This window comes from Anopheles cruzii, chromosome 3 (assembly GCF_943734635.1).
Source record: "Anopheles cruzii chromosome 3, idAnoCruzAS_RS32_06, whole genome shotgun sequence".
Taxonomy (NCBI): domain Eukaryota; kingdom Metazoa; phylum Arthropoda; class Insecta; order Diptera; family Culicidae; genus Anopheles; species Anopheles cruzii.
In genome coordinates, this window is record NC_069145.1 from 18,956,360 (window position 1) to 18,980,685 (window position 24,326).

General features: G+C 50.3%; 2 protein-coding genes across 2 annotated transcripts; one reads left to right on the forward strand and one right to left on the reverse strand.

The window, feature by feature from the left end:
* Positions 1–5: 5 nt before the first annotated feature.
* LOC128271606 (uncharacterized) lies at positions 6–7,673 on the reverse strand. The gene is made up of 4 exons (XM_053009198.1): positions 7,179–7,673; positions 2,072–2,332; positions 967–1,868; positions 6–896 (listed from the first exon to the last, which is right to left on the reverse strand). The coding sequence occupies exons 2-4, from the start codon at positions 2,299–2,301 to the stop codon at positions 478–480; spliced, it is 1,551 nt and encodes a 516-aa protein (XP_052865158.1). The 5' UTR covers positions 2,302–2,332; positions 7,179–7,673; the 3' UTR covers positions 6–477.
* A 13,561-nt stretch (positions 7,674–21,234) lies between these two features.
* LOC128273891 (uncharacterized) lies at positions 21,235–23,852 on the forward strand. Its single transcript, XM_053011955.1, has 5 exons — positions 21,235–21,402; positions 21,476–21,589; positions 21,658–23,229; positions 23,294–23,423; positions 23,491–23,852. The coding sequence occupies exons 1-5, from the start codon at positions 21,235–21,237 to the stop codon at positions 23,850–23,852; spliced, it is 2,346 nt and encodes a 781-aa protein (XP_052867915.1).
* Positions 23,853–24,326: the final 474 nt, after the last annotated feature.

The following is a 24,326-nucleotide window of genomic DNA, read 5'->3' on the forward strand; positions in this document are numbered from 1 at the left end:
TCGGAGATTGTCATTTGTCCATTTATTGTGCTGTGTTTGAAGCAGGTCACGGTATCTATACAAGCAGGCCACGAAACGGGCAAACCATTGCAGAGGTGAGATTGACTTGAGATTTACGGTCAAAACATCCCTGGCGCTGGCGCAGAATAAATAGGCCCTCCTTTGCGTCGTCGCGGTTGTACAAAAAAAAAACGCGGAGACTCAACTGTAAGATTCTTTCGTATGTAGCCTATGCTCCCTCCTGCGGGTCCGCTCCGTGTGGTCGTGCTCCTGTCGCCATTGGCCGATAAATATCTTACATCTTACATCAATGCATGGACACTTTCTACTTTCGTATCCGAGATTCTGCTGGACCGCAAATCCATTGTCCTTCTACTTGGCGCGACGATGGAGCTTCGTGTCGGTAAAGTAATAATTAAAAAAATACATGTACAGTCTAGGCACGGGAGGTACTTTGCGAGTTGGCGAGGAGGTCGTTTACAGTCGACTGCTCTCCGAAGGGCGCACGCTGACGATGTTCCGGTGACCGTTGACACCGGCGTGCGGCGGAGGCAGATAGTCGTCCGGCTGGAAGGTGTTGTTTTCGTGACCCATCTCAACGTGGTTACCGTGGCTGGACGGTTCGTGTCCGGTGGTGGCCACTGCTTCCGGTTTGGGGCCGTCCATGAAGAACATCGTGATGAAGAACAGCACCGTGCTGATGCCGTAGAAGCCGGCGTAGAAGAACATCACCGAGCCACGGTAGCCGATGGCCTTGGCAAGCGGATCGACCAGAATCGGCAGGTTGCCACCGATGTTGTTCATCACGAACAGGAACACACCGATGGTGGTCGAACGGACCTGCAGCGGAACGATCTCCACCAGCACGGCAAACACGATACCGAACCACATTTCGGCTGCGGAGCAAAAGATAAAACCGGTGTAAAGTAACGGATCTTCCGGAACGCCGAGCTTGCAATGACTCACCGAAAAAGTAGCTGATACCGAGCGTGATCATGGCCCACAGTGGCTCGAAGTAGACGGAACCGAAGGCGAACGGTGTGGCAAGCAGCTGGCTGACAGCTAGGCAGGCCACGCGCGACCTGATGCCCATCTTGGCCACAAACTTGTCCGACACCACGCCACCAACGACGACACCGATGCTACCGATGCCGATCGTGACGGCAAACAGCCACCAGCCAAGATCGACGTCCGGGAAGTAGATGTTGTAGTACAGATCGGCATTGTAAGCGAACGTCATGCCACCGGAGTGTCGGATTGAGGCGGCCAGCACCAGCAGCAGGACCCGCGGTTGCATCAGCACCTTGTAGAGTGAAATCTTTGCCTTGCCCTCCGCATCCTCCCCGATGCTCTTACGCTCCGGCTCCCGCAGTGTGGTTCCGGTGAGCACGGCCATGATCAGGGCCAACACGCCCGTACCGTAGTAGCAAACACGCCATCCCAATCCTCCGATGTCCAGCTTGGTGATGTACCGGCCAACCGGGAAGGCGATACCGTAGCCACCGTAGATGCCCCAGTTGAAAATGGCCATCACGAGCGCCCGTTTGCTCTCGGGGAAGATGTCGGACATGATGCCGGTGGCGAGCGGGTTGCAGCCGGCCTCGCCGGCAGCCATGACCATGCGCAGCATAATCAGGTGCCAGTACTCCTTGACCGTGCCCTGCAGCAGAATGGCGACGGCAAACACCAGCGTGCAAACGAACAGCATCCGGACGCGGTTGTAGCGATCGGCGGCCACCCCCAACACGACGCCCATCACCGTGAACACGGCGATAAAGCTGGGGCCGGCCAGCAGCTGGTACTCGAGCCCGAGCCCATTGTAGTTCCACTCGCAGTACACTGTTCCGTTAATGTGTTGCTTGTGGCATCTGCAAAAAAGCAACAGTTCAACGTTACCATTCATCGCGAACTTTGGTACGGAAGCGGCGGAGAGCTTTCGGCAAAGGATGTCGGCGAGCTTTGGGTTGAAAGCTCCCCTTCAGTAGATTGGATGGTTCCGAGATTCGGCAACTGTTTCGTTCCGTTGGGTTAATGGGTTCTACTTAAGAGCAAATGCAGCACCTATACTTACTCGTGTTCGATGATAAACTCCGCGCACTGGGCCGGCAGCTCGTGACGCAGGTAGTCTGTGTGGTTCTGCTGGCACGCCTGATCACCGTAGTCGAGTTCGATGGCCGTCGCTTTCGATGTGACGCCGATCAGATAGTGGCCCAGCTCGCCGGCAATGTAGCCGACGGTCAGCACCGCCAGCACGTACGGTTTGTACAGGAAGTGCAGCTTCTCCTTCAAGGACGACTGCATTTTGGTTTGGAATGCTGTGGTGTGGTGGTTTCTACGGTGGACACACGAAATAGAGACAGATTTTTTTAATAAACTTGCACCCAGCAAGGGAGGTAACCGACGGCCACGATCGATCGTAAGAATGGATGACAGACAGGCGGGTGTGTGTGAAGATCGCACCGATACGACAGACGAGCCTTGAACCTTCCCAAAAAAGGCCTTTTTTAACGGAGAGTTCCGTTGGGCCATTACTGGTGGACGCTCAAATAATTTTTAAATAAATTCAGTGCGAACTCGGTCTCGCTGACATCATTCGCCAAAACACATCGTAAAACGCGGAATTGCATAACCGAACGAGGATCGAATGCGATCGTGCTGATTTGTTGTGGCCTGATCCCAGGTGCTGGATCGTATTTGAATAGGTGTTTTTAATGTGCTTTGCTTCACAACATTCGCGACACGCGCCATGTGAGGTAGCAAATCAGCGTGTAGAGAGACGAGTCAATGAATCAATTCCAGGGTTCAGCGCAGCAAAAAACTGGCCAACCAGTTCGTGATTGATTATTTATGGATGAGAGGCGGCGGTTGGATTGATTTAAAGGCGGTCGAGCAATGTGAGATCGGCAATCGGCCCGTTCCGGTACATTCGTTTCGCACGGTTTTGGTTTTCAATTCAAATTTTCTTCCCCTGGCGTAACTTCCGTCGATGGCAAGATTTAATTTAATTACTATCAGTGGAGGTAGTTTTTTGCACGGTGACCGAAAAGCGAATTGAATTACTCATTTGCCACCGTTTTTAAAATACAATTAAACTTTCAGGATTTTGAGTTTCGTTTAATCCAGTCCTAAAGGATATTGCGATCCTATGATATGGTGTCACTTTCCACCATTCGATCCACTAATTGCTTCCGGAACTGTCTGGCTGGACAAACCCTGCCTGTTGGGACCTCAACGACCTGGTGGTGGGCAACAATCTAAACACTATGGCAATAATTTGATAGTAGAACGCCGGATGCATACGGCGCTGGTTCCTAACCTTCGCGCGTATTTTTACAACACACACGATATATTTACGTAAAAAGGAAGCGAAACGATAATGACAGCAAAACACACGCAATCCTTTCACTTTCCGTTTCCCAGTTGACGACAACGCCCGTGGAAACGGCACAGTGAAATGATTAGGGGGGCAAAAACCCGGTCAGCCAGCGGAACTGGTTTCGAAACGGACCACCCGTCGTCGGTCGTAGGCCCGTAGAATGTGTGGTCACGATCGTAATGCAGTTTGTCAGAGCGTATAACGATCTAGTTTCCGGGGTCTGTGACACACACATGACGCTAGTGCTAGGGATTTAAAAAATTAATACGAGAACGGTGCTGCTTGAGAGCAAGGACTGGATCTTGACAAGTCTGATAAATAAAAAGTCCGGTTCCGGTAAGCCCGGCCCCCGGGACGATGCTTGACATTTGGATGTAGAGTAGTTGGCGTAATTTTTCGACATCGATGCTGATCAGCATGGTTCAGCAGCAACGTTTCCTTCTTGTCCCACAACTCGCCCCAGCGAGATAATGCTAGTCATCGGATCCGAGTGCTTACTAGTGTTAATTGGTTGATTAGCGGCGAGGTTGATTAGGTTGATCGGAGCGACCGACACATTCCAGCAGCAAATTTATGCACAAGTATGATGCCTTCGCAGCTTAAGCCCACATTAAGGCTGTCGCGAAGGCAGTCTAAAACCAACAGCGGCGAATCCGATCCGTAACTACACGGTTGACACGGACATGTCATTCACGGGTGCCCATGTGCCGGATCCTGCACGCCTGCGCGGGCCGCCTCCGAGACCTCCGAGACCAGACCTGTCGCTGAAAGGGTGTTGGAGTGTGTTGCGATTGCGTGTACTATGCGATCTCCAGCTGCGCTCAAGTTCAAGTTCGTACACACGCCACACGGTGGTATCGTAGCGTGCCACCGCACTGACGGCCAGGTGTTCGCCGCTACTGAACTACTTAATAACCAATCAACACTCGCCTACGGGCAAAAAGTTAAGTCACTGTCCCGGGGGTGGCAAGGTGATAAACATATTCATAGCTGCGGGGTGCAGCTGGTGCCGCTGCATCTTTGAGCCGACATGCGTGAGAAGAGAAAACAGCTCAGAAATCTCGTAGGCTGACACCAAAATGCATATCTTACAGTGGTTTGCAAGTTGTATGCAGCGGCCAACAAGAATGATACTTCCATTAAATAGGCGACCCGAGTTTAGATCGCGCACGATCTTCGGTGGGTTTAAAACTAAATCATTGAAAAAAGGACATAAGCGACGTTTTTTTTGTGATAATATGCGTCCCACTTTGAAGGATAAAAGGATCGATTACATTAACTCGGCTCAATAAATGGTTTGACACCGTTTGACTGGGGCGTAATGTTCCTTCGCACCGGGGTCGGAACGCTTGGTAAGGCCGTGGCGTCCAACCATGGCGTGGCCATGCAACATTGCCAGAGGGAGCGCGTTTCCTGTGGCAAAACATTCGCTTCATGCTAGAGTAAGCGATGAAACGGAAAGTGTTAACAGCGAGCCACTGTCTGCCACGGGGACCGAAGTTTTTTTGCATTTTTCACCGTTCTTCAGCCATCCGACCGTGGCTAATCGTATTTTTGTTTTATTTCTTCTGCTTTTGACGTCAAAAACACCGCGCGCGGCGTTGAATCAAGGTGAGACAGCGGGAAGGAAACAAAGAAGACCCGAAAGATGATCAGTTTTTTTTGACTGAGCCGACGAGCCGACGACGAGCTTCGGCTGGGGTGCCGGTGCCGACGTTAGGGCCTAAGACCTTTATAGCCAGAAGAGTTCGGATCCCATTTCCGCATTCTCGGTGTTGCTGGGGAGATAGAATTTGCCAGGAGTTCTCACTTTTGAGCCCAAATAGCTGAGGGTGGCCAATCAGGTTTGTCTTTTAGTGACTTAATCGTTACAGTTGGAGTTCTTTATTTTAGCGCGTTTCCGCAACAGGATACTGGCGCTAGCGCAACCGTAGCGAACCGCAAAGCGAAGCCAAATGGTGGAAACATTGATTTCACGATCTGAGCTGATTATCTACATTAGTTCTGAGCAGCTCCGGCATGGCACGGCTTAACAGCATCACGGCAAAGTGGTAAACGTAGCGATCGTTCGCCCGGATTCACCACTTCCACTGTCTGCGTTTAGCTGAACGTCACGGGGCCATTTGTGACACTTTATGGCCTGCGTCGCGTTTTATTGCGCACCGTTTTTACGGGTTGACGCGGTATGATCCGTATCTGAAGGCTCTCGTTCAGTTTTCGGTCGATTACCGCGGTCCGGTAGGCTCATAAATCGTAGACCGCGCGAAGGTTAGCGTTGCGCGGCCGAGAGCTTCCTCACGACTCCAGATCGGGCCGGTTCGAGTTTGGTAATTGCAAAACAATAAACCAAACAACGTGTGGTCATCGTGGTGGTTCGGAATGGTTCAAGATTCTGGGCTCCGATCTTGGAAAGCAAAAACGGAAAAAATCCCCCTCAAGAGCGACGCGCGGTGTGGCCGCGATGATAAATGGTTCCGGCACCGGGCGCTGGTATGCGAGGGCACCGTGCTCGCCGTCCATGCCGTGTCGCTGGTGTCCGGATCCGGCGCTGACGCGGATCGTCGACGCTCGTCGACGTACAAGTCAGAGGGCAAGTTCAACGTGCCCACCGCGCACAGATCGCGACAGATTGATTCGGAGACGACGATCCGGTACCGTGCTGCCCGACGGGGGGTGCTGGCACGTCTTGGAAGTAGGTCGTCGATGTTTGTCTCGGGGCGGAAATTAATTATGAATATTATTAGCCGAACGACCTACGGACGGAATGGGGTTGGTTGGAGTGTGAGAATTAAAAAACCACCACCACACGCACTGGTCACACCGCCTGACAGTGGCTGATCATTAATTTGGAGCCCATTACAACACGAACCGATTAGATTAGTTGAAAAATGGTACTGGGACATAACCTGTCACTCGAGATCACTAAAGGCGCTCAACTGCTTATGGCGATTGTGGCGAGGTTATGTGCAAATAAATCAACGAATTTCGTGACTGTTCACAACATCAAAGGGGTGCAAAAGTCGAGCTTTAACGTCAAAATTTGCACGGTTGTGCCAATGTCGGTTTTCTGCACCCACCATTTGGGGGTCGCCTGCGCAAAAAACTGCGTGCGAGCAAAAGAGACGTCGGCGCCGTTCATTAGCCATTAGCGCGCGTGGGTGATCGAACCGGAACCGTTCACTGTTGAACCGGAACTCTTGTCGCTACGAAGGTCGCTCGATGAAGTAGTGCCGGGAAAATATCCGTGGTGGCCAATGTAACACGCATAATAACACGGTACCATTTTTTGAAGGTTCGATGTGCGTTCGTTCAATGCAGAGCTGATCGATGTTTTGCACATGGATGGGTGTTAAGGGTTGCAAAAAGGAGTTGTTTTTATGTTTGATCGACTCTACAGTAAGAAATCCGTTTAGCAATATCTTCATGACACTTCATGAGCTTCATGACATACTGATTCGAATATCCGACAGATAGCGCATAGATGCAGGAACCTTGGCTTGTTAGATTTAATTGTTGTGCGCTCATGATGGAAGAATCTCTCCGACTAACTAATGATCGCTTACGCAACATGGCGTCACCGGTGTTGCGGAATTGAAAATCGAAGAGCGAAAAAACTCGACGCTTCAACCTCATCTTCTAGCAAAGTAATGATGGAGCCAAGCGTGCAAGCAAAAAGACTTCTGGCAGCGATCGTCGTGAGACGACAAGACAACGACTATGAGACGACGGAGAGGATGAGACGGGGGATTTCTTGAAGATCGACCGACCGAAATAATTACGGGTAATGGCAGAAATTGCTCACCTTCGGTCAAGTTGACGACTCAGACTCGCGGACCCCTCTGGCTCAGACTCACGTGGACTTCGCTGAACTCCGCTGTCCTGCGGCCCTGCGATAAGTCCGATCCACGGAAAGCAGGATGGGCACACACAAACACCGACTATATCCACAAACAGACACACACACTCAGTCCAATTTCAAACGCCGTTCGCTATCGTGGCTCGAAGGCAGTGGTAAAGCTTTTTCTACCAAGCGTTAGCGAAAAATTCTTAGCACTTTTAACATCTAGCTTCCAGCACCTCTAGTGAATTTAATATTGTCTCGATCGCTTCAGTTTTTCCTTTCTGGCACACAATCAACACACTAGCGTCGGCTCAGGCCTCAGGACGATTCCTGACGCTAATGGATTGGTCAGTTCGGGTTCGGCTGTCACTGCGACTTCGACGCGTTCGACCGTCGGTCGAATTTGTGTGACGCGAGCTGCTGTCCAACTCTCTACACCAACCAACCGTCTGCGGCGCGATTCGGACACTGACTAAGCCTGCGGTGGCTCCCAGCGCGTCAATATAAGCAAGGAGCCGGTGGGCTAGAGAGCGTATGATTCGCGCAAGTCGCGCGCCGCCGACACCAACTACACATCGGAGGAAGGGGGCCACAGGGTGTGTGTGGAAGGTAACCAGTTTCGGGCCAAGGAAGGTACGAACGAACCCGCCCCTCTCTCTCGTGGATGGCCTAGCCGGGTTCGTGTTCTAGGGGGCTGACCGCAGCAAGAGGCAGCAAGAACTGTTCTGGCTCAAGAATGGATTGTGGCCCGGACGGGGATTGATCTGGGATTTCTTCGTTCTATTCTTACGATCTTTGCTGACTTCCCCGGACGGCGTCGGTTGACCATGGACGCCAACATATCTAGAAGCGGGAGAAGTTCATTCTACTTTCAGGGCTGGTAGTGGTACGATCGTGGGCAAAACTATGTACGGCCCGTGTAGGCGACCGTGACCGTGGCGTAGAGTCCAGAGGGCTGCCACGGGAATGCCTGTAGCAACGCATGGCATGTTTGGTCGGCCCGGGACGGGACAGGGAATCGTGCGGAGTGGCTACCCATTTGCTGGAAACCAATACTATGATTATTGTGGCATAAAACAGCGAGCGAGAAAAAAGTAATGGACCCTCAACTCGGCGGACTCGAACTCCAGAAATGGTGGTCAGGCGGCTTTCGGACTGGTCGACGGCGAATGGAGGAACTAACGTAAATAAGATCGTAGCAACCAGACCCCAAGCGCCAAGTCGTTTGTCGTTGTTCGGTCCGCCGTGGCCGATCCGGCTGGCAAGCCGGTTAAAAGGGTTGGTTTGGCGGGTTGTTTGTTGATAGTTTGTTTCTCGGGAAAAATCAATTAGGCGTCCCGCCATGTTGGTAACGTTGCCATGGGCAACATACCTTCGATACGTACGACCGATACATACACGCACACAGGGCAAGCCGGGTTGGTACGGGTTGCTTGGTGTCGTCGTAGTTTCTATTCGCCAGCACTACTCCGTTTCCGGGCCGCAAAGGGACCAAATGTATTTCGCATGGTTTCGAAATTGGCCATCTAGGCGTGGAATTTTCCCGCCAACTAAGACCGAACCTTTTGTAAAGTAATTATACAAAACTATTTTAGGGACCGGCCACCGAAACCGATCGTGGACCGTGCATATCATAGGCGTCTGGTCTAACCGGAAGGTAGACCGGATCGATTGTTCCCTTAATTGGTTTGCTAACGATACTTTTGTTCGTATATTGTACCCTTTATCCTGTATAATTACAGAAGTAAGAGTTGAAAACACATGACATGATCCAGCAGTGGTGGGCCAGATTTTCGGGGTAAACTTGTAACCTAAGGAACTTGTAATGACTCCAATTTGAAGAAATCAAACTAACTAATCAAACTAGTAAAGGGTTATCGTTTACTACATGCATTACTTAATGGCTTCTTTACAACGCGGTCAGATATTTGTTTGATTGGGAAAATTTGGAAATCGTTCAATAATTTCTTCCAATCTTCCTCAATAACCTTCCAGAGGCAGAGCGCGGCAAAGTTTTCCCAATACACATCTCCACAAGCAATGCCTCGACCGTCTGTTTCGCGTAAACCGAGGTCTTCGCCTTCTGCCGGTCCACCGTTCCGCTGGTGGGATAATCCAACCACCACCGGCCACGGTTACAATGTCAAGTTCAATGATGCGAGTCTGATCTGCATCACTTCCATCCGTCTGTGCAGAATGGCTTGGCCATCGCGTACCTCGGGCCAAGTTCAAGGCGCTCCGCGAGGAGCAGCTCACGATCGGTGCGCGACTTCCTGTCACCCTTTCACCTAACCGTCCTCGGTGGTTCGTTCGGTCGGCCGGCGTTGTGGTCGGTTTCTTCACCGGTCGGTTAATAACTCGCAACTTTCGCTACGCACCACGTTACAAGGGCATAACCGGTTTCGGGCCGAGCGTCACTGAGATGGCTCGTGCCGGGGGATTTTTACGGTTTTCGGGTTTGGCTTCCCGTCTTCTTGGGGAAGATAGTGACGCCCAACGAATGCGTTCAATGTGGCCGCTTGCATGTGTCCGTTATAATTGTACCGGCGGCGGCGTCTGTGAGCCTGAAGCGGAGGAATTCCCAATGTCAACCGGTCTTGGCCGGTCGGTCCCGTTGATGAGTAACACGTTCGAATGTGTCGAATTTTGTTTTGGTTTTTTTGGTGGTCGGTTTGGTGGCAAGACGTAAGAAAAATGCGCTTCATTTCCTTGGTTGATCGAGATTACGGGGTTTTCCTGATCGTTACAGACGAACAGAGTGTCACCAGGAGGGCGTTTAACACCTGTTTTGTTCGAATCTCTTCGGTAAAGTTCGACAACAACAAGAAAGCAACCGGTTTTCTGGGCTCGCTTGCTGCAGTCATCGTTCAATCGGGTTTATCACGGATTACAGGCAAGTCCTTCAAAATCACTGGCCGACCTCTCCGTTTTTGTTCTGATTGACCATGTAACAAAACCATTTTTTTATTGACACCCGACACCGTGTTGTGTTGTGATTTATGGTTGCGTTTAGTTTGCGATGCGATATCTTCTGCATTGTTGTTGAACACTGATTGAAAACCAATAAAGAGTTAATGAACTTAATGGTGTTCAAGCAACACTTAGCCCTTCCTGGCCGAGGCTCTATCAGCTGCACAGTGCACTGCACTGTGTGCTGTTAGGCGCCGGCTCCAAAGTGATTGGCTGACCACGCGAAACCTTGGTCCCAAAGCGTCAAAGCAAACGCTAAATTAATAGTCGACCTGGCGTGCTGCCTGGCGACCGACCGATCGGGGCTGAGTCTGCCGTTGCGACAGAGTTTCTGCAACTGTTTTGCATGTGACCGGGGTCTCTCTGAGTTTTCAAATCTCCACCAAATACGATCGTAAATAAAACACGCGGAGCGCATACGATTCCAAGTGGCCGGGTGGACGTAGAATGTTTGGAGCCTCGCGCAGTTGAAGAGAACTGGCCCGGGTGTGCATAGCTACAAGTGCAACAATTTGTCCATGGCCAATCAAGGGCAAGGGTAGTTAAACGGAACGTGGGCCAACACCGACGGTTTTCGTTTCGATTGTCCATGTGGTTCCTACGCTTCTAGTGACCCACGGGTTTGTCTGTCAGGTGGTGGTGCCTCGAATGCGTTTGCTTCAGTGACCTTTAATGGAGATTGTGCGACACGAACGTTATCCTTAAGCTCGCCTTTAGAACTGTTGGTACACTTTGCGTCACGGGAGTCTACCCATGCACACGAAGGGCCTTCGCCCTGTTGGTGACTGTAATCAGCCAGCTATGACCTTTTCGTGATCGACGTCACGATCGGGAACATGGGTTTGGAGTGCTGGCCTAACCTTCGCACCAGAGAATAAGGTGGATGTCGCGAAACTAATGGAATGGAGATTGTTATGGTTTGTTACTGTTACTGTGCATCACACATTTTAGAAATAGAAAGTTAAAGTCTTTTTTAAACTACGAATGTATTAACTTTGTGAACGGCACTTAATCTTATGTAAAATCAATAAAACAGGTATAGCTGATCAGTAGCACTGCACATTGCTAATGTTTCTCCGTGAATGTGCGGCCAACATTATAAATTCCTAATCTCACGTACCGCGGAATGTCGGCTAGACACCTCTCCATCGGTCCTCCATTCAAGCATTTCACGTATGCGCATAGTATTTGCAGTCGAAACAGGTGTCTCGATCGTGGGTTGTCTAACCCGGATCAACGGCTAATCGACGAGCTTTGACGGAGTTTAAATTGGTATAATGCACCTTCACAGTTACTTTGCAGACCACTGCACCTGGTAACGTGTCGATTTCATCACCGCCGGCATGTGCACCTGGAGGCAACCTGTGTTCCCGTTCTGATCTTCTGGCCATAAGTTGGGAATTAAATTAAATCGAAGCCAGGCATGATTTACTAAGCCGGTGTCTACTGCGTGTCAGCTCAGTTGCAACGACCATCTGGACATCTTGCAAGCGCTCATCTAGCCAAGCCAGTCAGTTACGTACCTACCTTAAAAGTGATCATGATCAGTTACATCACACAAGTGCTTCGCCATTAGGGTCCGATAGATCGATCGAAATTAATTCTAATGAATATTTACCGACACGACCCCGAGCAAGAGCAATTGTGTGATTGAAAATACATGCATGGCTACATTCAAATATTCGCGTATAGTAATATTTTAAACCCAATCCACTGTCTAGACAAGTTTGGTGAAAAAAAAGTAGCTAAATATTGTTAATATTTTATTGTCCCGTTTGTTACGAGTTGTGTGGTCCACGATTTGGAAGAAGTTATGAGCTCGAAGTATCGGAAGTCATCATAACTCGATTTCGTGATCGTAGCCTAAACCTGATCGCTTCTAGTTGCCGGCTGTGTTGTCTCACAGTTGCTAACGAATTATTTACGTCAATTTCCGCTCGATGGTCCGCTGTAGGATACTTTGGCGTATCGTGTTGCGGATTAATCGGATACGTTGGTAAATTCAATTCATCACGGCACGTAGACATGGATAAACGCGGCAAGTGACTTAGAGGAAGAATGTTAATCGATTAGCGGCGGGAGCGGCTGTGCATAGATTTGTCTGCTCCGTGATGGTCAGCTACAATGTCTGATGTTTTACACCGAACTAAGTTCCAAAAAATCGGTAAGTCATCCTGATCTTTGTCGGCGCGATCGGTTCATCACTCGGTCACCACAAAAGGTACTATCTGCGACCGATGTGCCCGAAGGCTTTCGTATCGATAAAGTAATGGACGTTAATAACACGGTTCGCAAACAGTGAAAGCGAGATTGGACACGTGAAATAATAAGTTGTCTTAGAATTTTTGCCTTCACCACAGTAATAGACCTTCTCGGCCTTGCCGTAACCCTGCTGGAGGTGGACGTAGCTGCAGCGATGAAACAGCAGAAAGCAGAAAACTAGAATCGAATTCGAGCACAAAAACCGGTTGATATTGAGCAAATTGTGTGAGGGAGGCTGTACCGCAGGCTGATGAGTACGTTGTCTGTGGTCGGACTACAAGTTGTCAGGTGCTCAGTGTGGCTGCCTTGAAGTGTCGGGGAAAAAAAACAAGTTTATTCATTTTTATTTCACTTTTACTCTCAAGTTCGTCTCGTTTTCGCTGAATTTGTCCGACTCCCTTATTGCTTATGACAAACATTCAACATCTCTCTTGCATCCTTTAGCTAATATAAAAAAAGCTTAACAACCGGAACGCCGGACCCGTTCCGGTTGATCATTGCCCTCCGAGCGCAAAGTATTCAAAACGAGGCAAACGTAACCGGCAGCTAAAATTGTGCTAAAGCTTGTGGTTCTTCCGGTGGCAAAGTTTTCCTACGTTTGCCTTTCTGCCACCGTCGGTCGTTGGCAGAAAGACCGCACGAAGGACACTCATAATCGCTGACATTGGGTGACATTACGCGGGTTTCCACTTCATCAACGCCACTCGCTGGGGTGCCATAGTTTGTGCCGTCGAAAACTTTCGAGTCCAAAAATCCGTATCAATTTGGTGGTTGATGGCGCTCATCATTCTTAAGTTGCCTTCAATGGTACGTACGCACCCTCAACGCATTGTTTCGATTTTAAAATCTGCCACGGTGATAGGGCACGCTTTCCCGGCCGGATCCGTTGTGGCGACGCGATGCTCGCGATGAAGGGCAGCGCAGCAATCGAATTACTTCTCACTCCAGCATCCAAATTGGATTAATCTCCAGTGATGGTAATGATTCGTAGGGAAGGTCTTGTAAGAAATTATGGAAATAGGCCTCCCTAACTCAAGTCGATTCGAGATAAACGATCCAATCGGGCGCGGTTCGAATACTGCCCTGATGGGGTTTGCTGTACGAATGAGCTCAAGGAGCGTTAATGTGACGGGTAAATGGTGGCCCTTCCTTAACACCCTGCGAACGGGAAGGCAAAATTAAGTAATAAACAAGGGCAAATTTTGGATCGGCACAAGTGCCTTCCGCCGTTTTCATACAGACGGACCGTCAATGACGGAACGAGGTTTACGCTACTCTGTCTTTCGGTTCCGTTGTGCAGGTGCTTCGACCGTGCTGAAGAATGAGGAATCGGTTTCAGTTTTCGGTTATGCCAGCCGGATTCAGCCAGTAAGGTGGAAGGTTGAGTCGTGTGAATGCTGAATATGTGCTTCGATCGACACCGATCGGTCCTTCACTGACGTCATGCATGAAGTGGTTCAGTCATTACTTAATTTGGCAGTGAATTGTGGCTAATGTCGTGGAAATTGTGAATCGTGGTCTGTGGCATACCAAAAGAGGTGTTTACAATACGCGAATCACTATATGTTAATTTGGTGGTATATTTTTATATACATGACCTTTTGATAGGCTTCTTTTTCTTCTGTGCTAAGGATGTCCCTTCTTTCATGTTATATGTTGTTTGATATTTACGACTTTAAATATTTTTGATTATCTATTTACTTTAATCTTTCTTGTAAAGGTTCAGTAACGGTTCAGTAGCAGAACTAGATAATTACATTTGTTACAAAATTTTAACTTTCATTCAAAAAGTTACTCAAAATTCTGATTTTGTGGTGTCTCTACCAGTGTTTCTAAAGACGTAAAATATCGAATCTAGCCACAGAATGTACGGCAAAAACCATGACTCCGTTGTTGATAACTTTCAAATGAGTAAAACAGTTTCTTTTTTGTCGCTGTGCGCATGTCCCCGTTCGCTGTCAAACGGCGGTGCTTGGTGTAGTCCCGGAGCCCGAGCTCAGTATGGGTGCGCATATCCTTCACCATGGCAATGGCAACGGAGTATCGCCGTCGAAAGGATCATCCCGCCATCGGAGATGCCCTGTGTGCGACGCAAATTGTGTTGGTAGTCGTTGTAGTTGGGTGAAGCGTTGGGTGCCAGCGTTCCAGCGCAAACGACGAGTACTTTGGTCGTAGTAGTGCCTTCGTAGTCAGTGAGCGAAGAGTCCTGTGCTGAAGAGTCGCTGACAGTTTATGAAGGACTGCAAAACAGAGTCTTCGCCCAGTATCAAAGCATCGCTCGCCTGACAGGGAACGGCGTGAACGGCGTTCATTTTCCTACACCACTCGCGTACGCGTTGGGCCTGGCGGAGGGCCTATTGACATAGTAGTATTCATGCCGAAAATCAAACAGTGTGCCAAATGTGAACTTTTGTGAAACCAACGAACGAACGAACGAACGGTTGCTGTGTGGCGTGAATACTCTTCTCAGTGCACTGAAGTAAATATAGTCTCTAGTTCCTTCTTTGCATGGGTTAATGTGTGTGTGTGTGTACCGAAATACGCAAAGGACACCACTAATGGAGAGTCGTTTCTAAAGCGCACCTGCACCAGTTGTGGTAAACCACGACAAAAGAATAAAAAAACACCAAATAAAAAACCATCTCCGGTCAACAATATGCCGCAGATAGTCGAGTTCGGCATCCCACAGCATGTTGGGTTGTGAGACAAGCAAAACATAAAAAAAAGAAAACACCAGCCATCGATGAATGCTTACCGCATTTTCAAGGATATTGCGACTGCACCGTAGAACGTTTGACGGTCAACTTCGGAGCACGTCTGACGGTTTGGCTTTGCTGCAGCCTGAGCACCGTACGGTGTCGGGAGTCTGCCATTCTGATCGGGCTACTAGAGCCCGGAGCCTGTGCCGTTCACGGGGAAAACGGCTCACAAAATATGTCCTTGAGTGTCGAAAACAGGAACGCTGTGGCGGTGTTCGTCGGTGTGGAAGCCTTAATTGTAGGTCGTACGCCGCAAACAACAGCAACTATACCATAGTGTTGACTTACAAAGTGTCACTTTATTGTTTTTTTTTTTTAGTAAAACATAAATAAGATATGCTTTCTGTTTCTGCAGTCCAAACACCGCAAAAGCTTCATACCTGAAAGTGTCCAAATAAGCACCCTAAACCGTGGGCCACACGTTTGTGTTGTGTCGAAGAAGTGACGAAATGGCCATCGGATGGGATGCTTAAGTGATTAAACATTCAGTGAGGGTACCCTGGGCGATACCTGACCGAAAAGTGTCCTTCACCGTTTCTCGCAGAGCCACACAGCAGCGGGTAAGCAGCAGCAGGGTCGGTCATTTGTTTCGAAATCCTTTGGCCACGTGAATCATTCACGTGGTGGTTGGCATTAGGACTCCCACACGCGCTCCCCCAACACCAGAGCCTGACCGCCCAGCAATTTGTGGATTTAAAGCACATGCTCTCGCGGTGCAGTCGGTGAGCTCGTGTTGGCAGAAAGTTTTGTCGACGCAACCAGGAGCTCCGGTTCGCCCGATCGGGGGATAGATAATTCATACCGTCCGTCGGCGATGTTGGTCCCGTGCGCGGCCGGAGCACTTTATTTCTTGTGCGAAAGGGCTGAGAAAGGGTGCAAAATTGAAACTAATGATGCTGCTCAGAGTCTAGCGAGCGGAGTGGCCAATCTGATTTGCCGTACGGGGGCAGGGCTGTTCGTTTTATTCTGCCATTTTCTGCTCTGCTGCAGTTCGTCGGTTCCGTCCGATAGGGGCAATATGGGCAGCGATGAATAATTTTTTAACCAATGAACGATGTACCATTACTTTTGATTGTTGTGTTTACTGTCCACAAATTGGACTTGGGCGCCGTACGTTCCAGGAAGCTATCAGTTGGCACGGATGGCATCGGTACGCCCGGTGATGCCTTTTGTGAAATGCAGGGTTGCTGTAATTTTTGATGTTATACTCTTACGCAAAGTATGTTTGAGTAAGTTGTTTGACCCCGATCGCGCTGAAGAAGAGTAAATTATTCTTCTCCGAGTGAAACGAGCGTCTGTTGTGGGTTCCACGAATAAATTAATGAATCCCGCTTTGTGTATCGAGTTTTCGGTATGCCTTTTAGCATGGGTTGACTTTAATTAAAATGCAAATTAACATCTGATGAAAATATGAATCCCTCAAGCAATCGAGTGAAATGTTGTTCATATTTTTGCCAAATGGCAATAAGTTATTTGTGTCTTGTTTCGGATTGTGTGTTTTTGCCTCAAAAAGGTTAGCAGAATGGTAAATAATTCATGGAAACAGCGTTTAAGGTGAAACATAAGTAAATCTTTCAAGGAAATCATTATGTTCCCAGAACGAAAACACTCATTGAAGGTACATAAATCAATGTTCCTCGCAGTGTTTGGTTCCTAACGTTTGCCTAAATCCATCTTCGTTTTAAGTTCAGCACAGTTCTAGCTGTCGTTGTATCGTTTTCCACAACTCCAAAAAAAAGCTAATTTGCCTGGAAAAGTTTACACAATCCACGCGCGAACGCATTTGAAAGACGGTGGAAAGATTTCCTAATTTGATTACTTTCGTTTTACGGTACCGATTAGATTGTTGTTACTGTTACGGTACGCCGTGCTGCGGGGTGCCGGATTGATTCCGAGATTTTCGAGGGCCGAAGCACTGGTATACCCTCTTAAAAACGGTGTTGAACGGACCCAATGATAATGTTGCCTCGTCACTGGCGTCATGGCGTTTGCCGCTCCGGAATGGCGTTGGATGCGGTGGAAATATCACTTTCATTGGCAGTGCCACCGTTAGTCAGTGTTCCGGCGCTCATAAACGCAGCAAATACGCAGCAAATTCACGAACGCCGGCGAAGAAGTCGCGCGGTGGAAAGTTCCCCACCCTCGGTCCCGGGAAATCGTTCTCGGAGCAGGCAAAAGTAACGAATCCTAATTTTTTTCGAGGAAACACTTTCTTTTTCATGGTTTCTCAGGCTGTGGGCATCACGGGTGGCAATGGTGACGCGGGAGGCCTTTCCCGTTTCCCGTTTGATATTGATTCGATTTGCTCAAAAATTGGTTGGTTAAATGTTTGGTAAGTGGTTAAATTGTGTAATACCATTACCAATTATCCGGATTTTCTTTGCCTAAAATGTCTGCATTGATAATCAGCTAGGCTTATGGGCTTTGAAGGCCGCTTGCCTTCGTGTCCTTGTAGACAATTTCAAGAAGCCCACTGTGTTTGCGCACCCGAAACCCGATCGTTTGAGAAATCTAAGGTGAATGTGTGTGTGTAGGTTGAGATTGGAGATGCGTTGCACTGATCCCCGGGGCAACATTATTAATTACAGTACGGCACACTCGTTGGGAAAGAAGTCAGACGTGGAAGCATGGAAATCGACAACACTCATACATGTGACTCCGGCGCCCGTAGCTATGAGCCAGAACGTGGGCCGCCGGGATCCGTTGATCCTGGTGACGCCCGGCGCCAATGTTTCACACGAGTGCCAATTTGACATGTTGTGGAAAAATGGGCCACCCTCTCACGGTCACTAATCATCAGGGTGACCGGGACGGGCAGCGGAACGGGCAGCAGGAAGCAGAAAATCCGTTCACCTTCCCGACGGTGAAGGTTTAATGGAAGCCGCTTCAAGCTTCGCTTTCCACCTCGAGCCGCCCGATTTCGGTCTTCGGAATTTAACGCGAATGGCGTAAGTAACGACTGCTGCTGTGGATAACTCCCGTCGGCCACCGAGGCTGGCAGTGGCATCGAAGACGAAAACAACGACGACGTTTCTTACCCTTACGGTACCTTGGAGGCGCAATTTGCCTCTTTCGAAGGAGCGCAGGCTCCGCGTCGGCGGAGTGTGGTGCGGCGAACCCGGCAAAATGCCATTCAGCATCATGCGAATCCCATTAGAGGGATCATTTCACGATTTCACCGCATTCTTGTGTGTGTGTGTGTGTGGGCGCACCGATTACGAACCCAAGCGGGGTGTACCCGTGTGCTAGATAAGCAATCCTTCAACGAAACGCACCAGGCGGCTCCATCGGGCTCCAGCACCGGGCACCATGCGCCTCCATCACACTGATACCGGGATGCTGTAGCCAGAAAAAAAATGGAAAATCTCGCCATTTCTCTGCACTGAGCCACTCGTGACGGGTTGTCGAACTGCCGTTCCGTCGTAAGGTCGTTAATTCCGAAACCGGTTGCAGAACCGAAAGGGACATAAAGCGGATGCAAAGCGGAACACGAAAACAAGTCCACCGACTTATCCCATAAGACGCCCGAGGAATGCCTGCACCGCGCGTGAGCCTTTGGTTCCGGCGGAGAGCAATTTAAATATGCAAATAAATTACGTCCACGCAGGAAGCTGTCATCGGTACAGCACGCATCCGTGCTCAGGATGGTTGTGATTTGTGTTTCGGGCTGTCATGAAAGCAACGCGCGACTAGGCGCAGTCCAATGCTGCAGTCCCGTTGACGGAAGGATTCATTCAGTGTACGAACTTCCTACACGTCGCGCCGGAACAGAAGCCAATCATATTTTAGACCCCCCCCCACGAACACCTAAAAGTCCGTCCGCTGACGGGGTAGTGATAAATTTCCGCAAATCACCCAGAGTAGAGCGCACGAGGATTTCATTTGTGTTTGGTCTGCCTGTGACAGTAGGCAAACCTCACCAACGCGCACCGGTCCATTCCTTTTTTTGTGTGCGCCACGATGCCTACCATGTGATGCGTCCCAAACAAAAAGAAAACCCGCCCCCAGAGCTGATGGATGGGCTAGTTGAAAAGTTCACGAAGCGTGTAAGATTTGTTTTTAGGATGCCCGCGAGCCGGATGACGCTCGGCCCACGCAACTGGGTCCCGAGTAGATCGTAAAGAATAACACACGGGCTGGCCAGTCGACTGACGCTCCCGCCAGCGTGGGAAGTGATTGGAAAACTTTTGACAACCGGTCGGGATGTCCGCCCGATCACGGTCGGATGGCAGTTTGGAAACCGGTCGCCCCCCTCGGAACGGTGGCCTTTGTGCAGTTCCCTGATTTTGCCGGATGTTCACAAGACACAGGAATGACATAGATAGGAAACCGTACTCGGAACTCGTACTCGGCCAACGACTGCGCAGTATTTGCATTAGTTAGCGGCGGCAGGAATTATGCACGACGATGCAAGTGACCGGTGCTTCCAGGAACCGGTCCAGAAGCTTGGCTGCACCCTGTGGTTGGTCACATGAATGAATTAAGCGGCCAAACCAGAACAAAAACGCTTGTCCCGCGCTCGACGTCACACCACTGTACGGGCAGGACTTCCGGGAAGAAACTTTCTCTCGGGAATAGCAGCTGTACCGCCCCTGCCGGCGCGTTCAGTGCACAATGGTTGCGGGTCCCGGCCATAGCACATAGCTCTTCGGGATCTGTGAACAATAAACGGTACGTAGGTGCCGCTTGCATAGAACTGGCTTCTCCGGTATTGATAATTGAATGGCACTGGCAGGAATTGATAATTGAATTCAGCCTTCTCGGTGGCGGTTCGGTCGTGGAGTGGCCGTCTTTTAGTCTGCCATTACATCTGACACCCGGCGAGTCGTGCAGGACGTTTTCACCTTTACAAACGTTAATGAATTCTCGACATTCCCGCGGTCGTGCTCAGAGGTCTTTGTGCCAGAGTGGCTCTAATTAAGAAACACCTCCGTCGGTGATTGAATTATGTGCGGCAGGCTCCGATGCACTTTCGGGGCGGCCCAATGTAGGACCCAATGTGTGTCGAGTCCGTGTCCGTGCCGTGCAGCATCGAAATACCGTTTGGAAAATAATGGCATTTGGTCTATTTCGGGGAACAGAGATAACTCAATCACGGGCGGCGCATACGGAGCGGCTTGGTTCACGGTATTTGTTGGAATGATTCGAGCAGCAAACGGCAGTAATAGGATTGCTGGAAATAATCTTGATAATATTGCCCGAAAGGCTTACAGAATCAATAGAAACGAAGCGTTTGAAGCACTCACATAGTGATTCGATCGAGTAACTTTTCCCCAAAGCCGATGCGCATTACCTTGCATGATATGTATGTTGTGCCATTGAAACCTTCTTGGATTTAGTTGTAAAATTTTGTCAAATATTTCAGAAAACTGTACTTTTCAATTGCAACGAAACACCCGAATGGTGGAATGGAACAATGATTGAATGTATTATTTTATGCGTGGTATATCTCTATTGCTAAAAGAATTTAATTTTTTTACAAATATAGTAAACAAATTATGCCTATCAAAAGATGGAATGATGGAATCATCTGAAACGAAGTATGCTACGCTGTTCAGCAATCTCTCTCCTAATGTGCTTGTCCGCCCTTGCGAGGATGCTTTGGAAGTTTATTTTGGTTAAAATGAACATTAAATTTAAAACCGTTTACCAGCCGTTTAAGAGCCAAAGGTTTAAAACCGTTTACTTTTAGGAGCCTTCTTTTTTTAAGAGCTGTCATGTTTCGTTGTGGCTCGTCCGTAGTTCATCCGTTTGCGCAGCACCGACTAATCGGGTTCTATGCGAAAGCGGTCAGTTCAAACCCCTTTCAGTGCACCGACTTGAGTGTTTTACATTTAAGCTGGTGTTTAATGCGGTTCTTTCCGTTTCGTTTCTAATTCCAGTAGCTCAGAAAGCTGCATACCCGGCAGCAGATGGATGTGACGAAACTGACATCAACGGAAATATGACCGTTTGAAGAACAATTGTTCTCGCAGTAATAGACCTCGAAAATCTCTCTAGCCTGCCCTAGGCAGTTTGCTGCAGCCATGGGTAGTTTACCGAACTTGAGCGATCTCTCGTCAGAAAAGCTGGAGCGGAGGCTTGAGGAGCGCGAACGGATGCTGGCGCGCGAACGTATAATCGAGCGTGACTTTGGCCGCGAGAAGGACTCCGTACGAACGCTGGAGCGGCCCGTGTTCATCCATAAGCAGCAGGTAAGCATGGGCAAGGTAAGACGCGGGTGTTGTGTCTTCGGGGTATTGATCGACTCCGCTATCTCCACCGCAGATTGCGGCTGCGAAGACCTTTTTCCAGCAGAAATGTCCTCCTGGGGCGCGCAAGGTGATGCGGACGCGCAGCTCCGGCCAAGCTCATCACATATGGGACGATCCCATCATAGACGTAAGTGACCTTGCATTCTGATAGCTAACGGGTGGCGCTAATTTGTCCCTTAACCTTTTTTATCGCAGCAATATCTCAGCAACTACTCGCCGGCGTCGAACCGCAGCCACCGTATCTCGGTGGGACCGACCGTCACGACCGCGTTCCCGTTCCAGTCGTCGTCCCTCGGTAATCGACGCCGGGACTCGGTCAACAGTTCGATCGGCGCAACGTCCGTGCGCAAGTTGCTGACGGTGCAGAACCGCAGCTACGGTTGCCGCCACAAGGTTCCCACGCATGTCCGGTCGAAGGTGACCAAGAGCTTCGTGCTGGTGGCCTTGGCACACGGTTTCATGTGCGCTGCGCTGGTGCCCCTGGTAGTGCTCCAGGGCTCAAACTCGACCTGGTTCCAGCAGGAATCGTGGCTCGCCGCTGGCCCTGACGTAGGGTCCGGATTGCTCAGTCTGTGCTTCGCGGTGACCGCCGCGATGAGCTTGGCCACCACGCGGCTAGTGCAACGTTTTGGCTATTCCATCGTCCTGGCGGCCAGCTACGGTGGACTGTGCCTGTTCTTGGCCGCCCATCTGTACCCCGTGATCCTGTCGCTCGTGCCCGGTTATTTGCTGCTAGGGGCTCTACTCGGTCCAACCGTCGTCTGCAAGCAGTCGCTGTTGGTTTCGATGGCGGGAAAACTGAGCTGCTCGCAGCCTGAATGCGGGGGAACCAGTACGGCCGGTGTCGGGGCGGATAGCTACGACGACCATCGATTACTGTGCAGCCGGGACGAGCAAGTGCGACGCCTTGGTCGCTGGTTTCGAGCGGCCGGTGACTTTGGCATCATCCTCGGCACGATTATGGCCGCATTCGTGCTCACGTGTGCGGCAGGTTCGAACCGCATCGGGTGTTACTACGTATCGAGACTCGGGGCATCGGTGGACGTTAACGGGCCACTGGCGATGGGAGGAACTGCGAACGGAACCTTATCACCGAACACCTCACAGTCGCAGGGAGAACTAGCTCTCGGTCCGAACTTGCCACCGGAGCGCGACATACTCATGTCACTGCCGGACGATCCGGACCCATCGTCGCCACCGCCGCCACCTCAGGCGCTCGAAGTGCTAGAGGTGGTGTCCGCGAAGCCAACCAAGGCCTCTCCGCCAAAGATTGGCACTCCTTCCATGCCGACGTTGCGGGAAACGATGTACTATCTGTACAACATTCGACTGCCCGAGCCGGCCCCGGCAGAAGGAGACGGGTCCGCCGCATCCGCTAGCCCATCGCCCGGTGGAGCCGACGGTGACCTGGACTCGAGGGGACTTTACCTGGATCGCTTCCCGTACAGCACGTTCCAGACGAACGAAAATGGAGAGCGGATCTGTGGCTCGCAGCTGTGCCCGGTGTGGGACCGGAACATACCGGTGAACAGTTCGGGGATCGGGAATGATACCAAATCGCGGGGCTACACGGGCGCCACTCCCCTGATGTGCGTGTATCTGGTGTTTGGCGTGCTGGCTTTCACGGTGACCGCGTTCACGACGGACCTTGAGTTCAACGTGAAGTTTGACTCGATCCGCCGGATGTCCGACACGCTGCTGTTTGCCGGACCCCTGGCATACTTTGTCGGAACGGAGCAGGCGTACATGATGGCGGACTTTATGAAAGTAAGGATTTCCTGGGTACGTAACAAAAACGGGTTGATTTTAAATGCGCTCCCACTCGTTTTAGGCATTCGTCGCGTGTGAGCTGGGTCCGAATAGTGTGGCCGGGGCGATGATCGGAATGGGTGTGATGCAGCTGATAGCGGCCTGTACCCTGAGCATGCTTCTCCGGCACAGCAAACGCGTCATAGTGATAGGTAAGAGTTCAACCCGACTGCGGTCCGGTTTGCAGATCACAGCTCACAATTTGCTCCGTTTCTGCAGTGGCCGGTTTTATGTTTCACGCCTGCCTGCTGTTGGTGTTGCTGCGCTGGAAACCGTCGCGGGACGACAGTGCCGTCCTGTACGTCATTCCTGCTGCCTGGGGTGTCTGCAATGCCGTCTGGGAGACGCTTCTGTTCGCGCTGGCCACGTCGACGCACCCGAACAGGTTCGCCGAGGCTACGAGCCCGCTACAAGCGCTAAGGTTTCTCGGACTGGCCATCACGTTCGCCGGACACGGGCTGCTCTGTGAGGGGCCGAAAATCATCATCCTCGCCATCCTGCTGGTGATTGCGGTCGTGCCGTACACGATGTTGGAGCTGAAGCTGGAAAACCAACGGAAGGCGATCAAGCTGAGCTTGTGACGGCTGTGTGCGCATGATTACTAATGTTTGGTGAAGCAGAAACACTACTGAAGCCTCACCGCCAAGCCGGGGCCATGTGTGGTGTTTTACGGTCGATCGCATCTCCGAACACGACGGGGCAATGGGTAATTGTTGCGAACGAAGTCATCTTTACACCGATTGTATTGCCAAACTGGGCGGCTCCACCTGCGGATCGCGGAACCGTATTGAAGGACATCTCAAGTTAACAGAAATGCTAAATACTCATCAACAACACCGGGCATCCTTATTGCCCTCTTCCGTAGCGCGACCACAAGCGCAGTATGTAGTCTCTGTTTGCATTGAGCGAAAACATGGGGTTTATTAAGGAGTTTGCGAAGCCCTTGTGACAACAGACGGCGGTTTTAAAAATGATTAGAGATTATCTTCTTACATCGCCCTCTTCAATGACTCCCTAAGACTATGACTACTCAACTAGACTAGCAAAGTTTTGAC

Bases quoted from the DNA above. Each gene is read 5' to 3' on its own strand.
- LOC128271606 (XM_053009198.1), bottom strand. From the start codon at position 2,301: ATGCAGTCGTCCTTGAAGGAGAAGCTGCACTTCCTGTACAAACCGTAC. The intron at 1,869-2,071 runs GTAAGTATAGGT...GCTTTTTTGCAG, and splicing joins GAGTTTATCATCGAACACGA to ATGCCACAAGCAACACATTA. The intron at 897-966 runs GTGAGTCATTGC...TTTGCTCCGCAG, and splicing joins CGGTATCAGCTACTTTTTCG to CCGAAATGTGGTTCGGTATC.
- LOC128273891 (XM_053011955.1), top strand. From the start codon at position 21,235: ATGGGTAGTTTACCGAACTTGAGCGATCTCTCGTCAGAAAAGCTGGAG. The intron at 21,403-21,475 runs GTAAGCATGGGC...TCTCCACCGCAG, and splicing joins TGTTCATCCATAAGCAGCAG to ATTGCGGCTGCGAAGACCTT. The intron at 23,230-23,293 runs GTAAGGATTTCC...CACTCGTTTTAG, and splicing joins TGATGGCGGACTTTATGAAA to GCATTCGTCGCGTGTGAGCT.